General features: G+C 36.9%; 1 protein-coding gene across 1 annotated transcript; it reads right to left on the bottom strand.

Annotated features, from left to right (window-relative positions):
- Positions 1-235: 235 nt before the first annotated feature.
- Positions 236-2,037, bottom strand: LOC104097194 (uncharacterized). The gene is made up of 2 exons (XM_070183821.1): positions 1,749-2,037; positions 236-915 (listed from the first exon to the last, which is right to left on the bottom strand). The coding sequence occupies exons 1-2, from the start codon at positions 2,035-2,037 to the stop codon at positions 236-238; spliced, it is 969 nt and encodes a 322-aa protein (XP_070039922.1).
- Between the last annotated feature and the right edge of the window lie 4,501 nt (positions 2,038-6,538).

Raw genomic sequence — 6,538 nt, 5'->3', positions numbered from 1 at the left:
CTCGCATCAACCTCGACCATGTTAATTGCTATGCCTCTTTTTCTTTGTCTTTTTTCTTTTGGGTTGGCTTGCTGTCCAAGGCAATGCGGTAGCATTCGCAGGATGTGTGTTGTTCCCCACGTATGATGAATATTCCCCATGGCGTTGGGAATTTAATTACTTGGTATAGGTTGGAGGGGATGGCTCTCATGGGATGTATCCATGGTTGTCCCACTATGGCGTTGTATGCAGTGGCCTAGTCCATGATGTGTAATGTCGTCTCCAGAGTCACACCACCGGCCAAGACGGAGAGTGTAATTTCCCTAGATGTCCGCTCAACGATATTATTAAAACTGGTTAGCGTGATGCTACGCGACACTATCTTATCCTTGATTCTCATTTGGGTGAGAACTCGGGGATGGATAATGCATGTGCCACTTCCATCGTCCACCATGATGCGTTTGACATCGGTATCTAGAATGCGTAAAGTAATAACGAGGGCATCACTATGAGGAAAAGTCAAACCGTCGGCATCTGACTCGTCGAAAATGATTCTTTCTTCGAGTCCGTCGTACTGTTCGAAGGTGATAGTCCGTTTGAGTTTGTGAGAGGTGGTGAACTTCACGTTATTGATAGAGGCATCATCGTCACCGCCGATGATCATGTTGATAGTACGAGCTGGCGATGACGGCTTTGGTAGGCCTTGATCTTCACGTCCTCTAGCAAAGTTGGTTCTTCCCTTATCGCTTAACAACTCTTTGAGGTGCCCTTGACGTAACATGTTTATGACTTCTTGTCTAAGAGCGATGCAATCTTCTGTTTTATGCCCACGTTCCTGGTGGAACTCATATAGGGCATCAGATTTTCTGGTGTTCGGGTCTGATCTTATCTTCGGTGGCCACTTTACCTTTATTCTGAGTTTCTCAAGAGAGTAGACTATTTATGTAGGTGACACACAAAAATATTGAGCCGATAATAAGGGGGCATACCTCTTTTGTTCTTGTGAGTTCCCGTCCTTGGTCAGGATGAACCTTCTTCATAACGGGGAAGAGGTGCGCCGACCATCCTGACGTATGGTTTGTGCCATTCCCTATTGGGTTACGGAACCGGGTGATCTCTTCTGGTGCTGTCTCTTCTTTATTTTGTGGATTCGGCTTGTACCGAGGTTAGCCAGTGAGTTTGTCCGTTGAGGTCGTCCTCGTCTGCTTGGACCTCAGCACAATAAGCATTATGGATTTCGTCCCAAGTGGTTGGAGGATACTTCATCAATCGTCTCAACAGTTTTCTAGTTGTGCTTGAACCATCTCTACTTAGCCCGTTCTGGAAAGCTGCGACCGCCATTCCTTCGGATACGTTTGGCAGAGGTATCCTTACTCTATTGAACCGGGTGAGGAAGTCCATTAGTCCATCTCACAAGGACTGCTTAATGGTGAATATGTCGTTTACTCTTGCTTCGGCCTTCTTGGCTCCGGCATGGGCGGTTATGAACTTATCAGCCATTTCCTCGAAAGTTTCTATGGAGAAAGCTGATAGCTAGGAATACAATGTTAAAGCCCCTCCCGTCAGGGTTTCACTAAACTTCTTCAGCAAAATAGAGGACACTTGTTCTTTGGCGAGATCGTTGACTTTCACGACGGTGACGTAGTGAGTCACATGATCCTCAGGGTCGGTCGTTCTGTCGTATATCCTGAGGTAGGGTGGCATTTTGAAGGTCTTTGGTATGGCATACGGGGCTGCACCATCGCTGTACGACTACTCTACGAACTTGCCAGCGTCCCTTTTTGACAACAGCTTAGGAGCACCCGGTATTTTGTCAACTCGTTCTTGGTGTTCTTTCATCTGGTCCCGCAGTTCTTTGTTTTCATTCTCAATTTCTTCCATCCTCTTTAGAATGACAGTGAGGGCATTGTCAACTGCTCTATTAGTAATATTGTGAGTTATACCTGTCGTTGGAGAGTTTGGTCGGTTGCACTGCTCATATATTTGTTGTGCCATGCAAGCTCTTGCGGTTTCTGCAGTCGTTCCTGGAGTGGGTTTGTTGAGGACGCTTGTTAGCATGTCGATCAACCATACTTCGAGGAGTTTTTTTACTGCTGGGGGCGTCCCTTCTTCTACAGATGTGGATGCCCCTTTTCCGCTGGGTTTTGTTATGCTGCAATGTGGGGGAGGCGACCTCTTTCACCTAGGGGATGCGTTCGGCGTCACGTCCTCGCCTACTGTTTCACACCTTTCGTTGATGACATTTACGAGGTTGGTTGGGAAGTTACTTGTTATTTTTGTCCTTTCTCCTTGGTTACCTGTCATGTAGGGTTTTGTATGCACAAAGAAAGGAGATCTGGGGTTTTTTGACGTTAGTGACTTGCATTAATTGTAGATCTAGAGGAAACTAAAAATTTAACTAAGAAATCTCCATAAACAGCGCCAAATTGTTTGATTAAAAAATATAGACTTTGGTTCAATTAATTAAATTTATATAAATGAGAGTTAATCTTAGCTAACAATGATGGAGTTCTCAAAAGTGCAATAAATACTACGTAGGTATATCTTGATAATAGCGGCCGCTTACAATAAATATTCGAGAAATCAAAGGCAATAATGTAGCATTAAATATTGATGAATATCAATAAATGACATTTAAGTAAATAGAATGAATGCGTCACCCAAAAAAGGATGGAATCAGTGAATGTTCTTTCTGACAATGATGAATGATGGACAATCCTTTGAATATCTGAGTTATTCTCGGATTAAGTGAAAAAGTGTAGACAAGAATCTTAATGAAAAGGTGATGTTTGTATGCTTGCAATGAAATCCGATTCTCTCTCTACATGCAAAGTATATATTTACAAATGGATATCACATATCTTCTATCATTGGGTCTCTTTCTATTTATAGGGAATATATTCCTAAAAAATCGTAATAGTACAAGTACAGAGAATATTCATTAGAATATTTTTTTTAATGTTCTATCTTGAAACTAACCGTTATAACTCCGTCAAGAGTACTCACCTCGGCCTTGATCTTTGTAGACTCCTCGACTTCATCCCTTGTTAACTCTTCAACTACAAACTTCGCCGCTTCTTAGATCATTTTGACAAACGACGACCTGGAAACGTTTCCCCCAGTATTATCTTGGATTAAATATTCTAAAGATAGATTTTGACTCGTGCAATCATCTGCTAAAATTAACTTTTTCGCTTTGTTTTTACATTTATTACAACTATAATTCATCACTCTTTCATTCAGGCAGTTCGAGAATACTGTTAACAGAGTGAAGAATCATATGCCAAATGAAATGCTTTTGGATCTGAAGGCACTTTTCGTCAGTTTAACAGAGACGGAAAGGAGTATATACTTTAATTTAGAAATTTCATTTTCTAAGATGATAACAACTACTAGATAAAGATTCCCAGTTTAGACTCAAAAACTTGGAGGAACAAAACATTGTCAGATATAATTAGTGGAATACATTCTTAGAAGGAGCAAACTCTTTAATCTCAGAACCTGTTGCGCGAATTCAATACTTGCTCTTCGTCATTCACTGGATATATATAGTTCTTATTGTTCATACAAATAGGTTTTTCCGATATGTTGAGACTCAGTATATTTTCCCATTAGCTCATTAATGCTCCTGCAAAACATCTATTTAGAGTTTAGACGTAAATGTACATTCTAATCCAATCCTTTCAAGCAGCAAATGCCTAGAATTAGAATGCACCAACAAATTCTAACTTGCAATTAGTAATGTCTTGCCAATTGATGCATCTTGAAGAAACAATCTCTTCGATCGGTGTTTTGTGCATCGGACAATAGTAACACTTATTTTTAATACTCTGCAACCTTTTGAATGTTTGTGGTCATTGCCTACCTCATAACTCGTCATATTCTATGATTTAATTAAATAAAACTTAGCATGATGCTCATGTCACGAAGTAAACAGACTGCAAATACTTAAAAATCAGGATTCAACTGTAAATGGCTTTGAAAAAGAGGTTATCGGTCGAAGTGCTTAATGAATATGCAACTAGAATATTGTGCGTATTATTCCAAGATGTGATTCAAGATATAAATACAATTACCCTGTATCTAAATAAGGAATGAATGGCAGAAGAAAATCCTACAAACCTGCTGCTATGGCTATGTACATTTCTAAGAAACAAGTCTACTTTCATTCTTGTAAAAAATATATTTGGCCCAATTACAGTACACTTATTTTTTTAATCAGATGTTTATTCAGAAAGAGCTCTTGGGAGTTGCCCTACTAATTCGTGTTTTTCTTTTAGGACAGAAGCACACATGTGGTGGTAACGGACTAACGGGATATAATGTACGTGGATCTTGTAATTGAGTAGTAGGAAAGGGTGAAATGATCTTTAGATAAAATGATACACTTATTTTTTAATTTCTTTTGAATGCTATCTTTCTGCCATTAACAAAAAACTGGTGTGAATCCTTCTTCACCTGTAACTTCATTTGATATATCTAAGGAGACTGTAGTTTAATAACATAAAAGAAATGTCATGTTGACAAATAACATTCTACAAGTGTTTGGAATAGATTCGTAGTCAAAAATATATAAGTGTAGCTCCCTAGATTTATAATTCAACTACAATATAATAGGAAAAGACAGTTAAGGAACACTATCTCTAAAGTAATGTGCGTGGAAAAGAGCAGCAATACTCACAATAATGAATAGCACTGTAGATGTAGCTCATATCTTCTGCCGATCAACATCCATTTTCTTTCTGTCTTTTATTTCTGAAATGGATCAATATTTGGAAATAACAAAGTATAAGCCTGCCGATAAGTTTTAACTTCACCTTCCATGTCTGCCGAAAACCCTAAGGGAGATAATGAAAAACCCTAACGGAGATAACAACTAATGAGGGAAGGACGACATACCGTACTAATTATTGTTATTGAATATAGGAAAAGATTGGCATCCCATATTTTATTATAAAGAATAGTTGGGGCCTTAACGAGTATGCACAAGTCGTGCGGGATGTGGTATTCACATTTATCCAAGATATGTGAAGTAGATACTAAAACAGTAGGAGTATATTTATTTAAAATCAATGACTAGCATAAATTAAGATAGATACTTCTTTTGATAAATTTATTTATTAATTCTTCTAAAAGACATGCACATGATTAAATTCGTAATCACACACGAGTTGTATTCATGGCTATTAAAACAGTTTCTCAAAAAAGCTATAGAAAAAAAATAAGCTTACTGTATCTATTTGTGCAAACGGTTCTATTGTACATATTAAAGCAATGCAAACAATAAAAAGGGACTACATAATCAAACAAACTAGGAAATTTTACATTCTATAGCTAACTATTGCACCATATTTATTATAAATCAAAATATTTTAAAAATATTATTACTTATAGCTACATTTTATATTATATAGCAAAATACACATTTAATATGTATACTACAGTATAAGCGTGAAATACGCCAGTTACGTTCTCTTTCCTCTTTCAATTAGCACACGATTTTTCTCTCTCTAAGCAAAATTCTCAAATCAAATTCAAGCGCGAATTTCTCTCCATGAATCCACCACAATTTTGCTCCTAAAAATCACGGTTCCTCACAAATTGGTAAAGTTTTTGGGTAATTGTTTCTTACTAGCTTCTCTGCCATTCTTCTTTTTCTCTTTACTCTCCTTTTAATTTCCGCCATTGTTAGGGTTTTCAGAAGAAACTTCAATTTTTGATATTAATGGCTGATTTAAGCACGCCAAGAAGGATTACATGAGGTATATCCACTAAAGCCCTCAATTTTGATGGGTCATATTTTGATTTGCGCATCACTCAATGGGAGGGTGTATGATCTGTCCTTTTTATATATACATAGACTCAATTTTTTTTTAACTTTTTAAAACAATATACATTTGGAGATATTTGAGTATTTTTCATACAATGAATTTAGTTCGTACAAAGTTTTTGTTGTTGTGTATATAGTTGTATTTATCTGTATTTGAATTCAGAAAATAACTATTTTGAATACACTAACAGTACTATATCACTATTCTCATGATTCAAGCTTTGTATCTTGTCTCTACTGTATTTTGAATACTATGCAAATAATGTATTCAAATATATTTGTATTTATCTGTATTTGAAGTTAAAAACCATATATTTTGAATACACTGAAAGTACTGTAACCACCTTATTGTATTTATCTGTATTTCAAGTATGTATTTACTTTTGTTGTGTTTGTATGCAGGAATTAAAATTCTTTTTTAAACACCCTCCTACTTCATCAAAGTATTTACTCAAGCATATGCAGAGTATTTGAGCATATGTGGATTAGTTCCACAAACAGCTTTTGATCCTAATTTACTCCGGCAAAGATATGATGCATTCCTTTGGGACTATGTTATGCGAAAGTTAGATGCTGAGGCGATAAGCGATGATAGCATCATCCAAGTCAACCATGTCACTTAAGTTCAAATTCTTCGGTTCACGACTCAAAAGTTTGATTTTTTTCAATCTTTTGCATAAACTAAGAAACAAGGATTTAAGACACAGGAATGCTGAGGAAATCTCTTTA

The sequence above is a fragment of the Nicotiana tomentosiformis genome, chromosome 8 (genome assembly GCF_000390325.3).
Source record: "Nicotiana tomentosiformis chromosome 8, ASM39032v3, whole genome shotgun sequence".
Classification (NCBI taxonomy): Eukaryota; Viridiplantae; Streptophyta; class Magnoliopsida; order Solanales; family Solanaceae; genus Nicotiana; species Nicotiana tomentosiformis.
The sequence above is the reverse complement of the archived record's forward strand: the minus strand, read 5'-3'. Positions and strand labels throughout refer to the sequence as shown.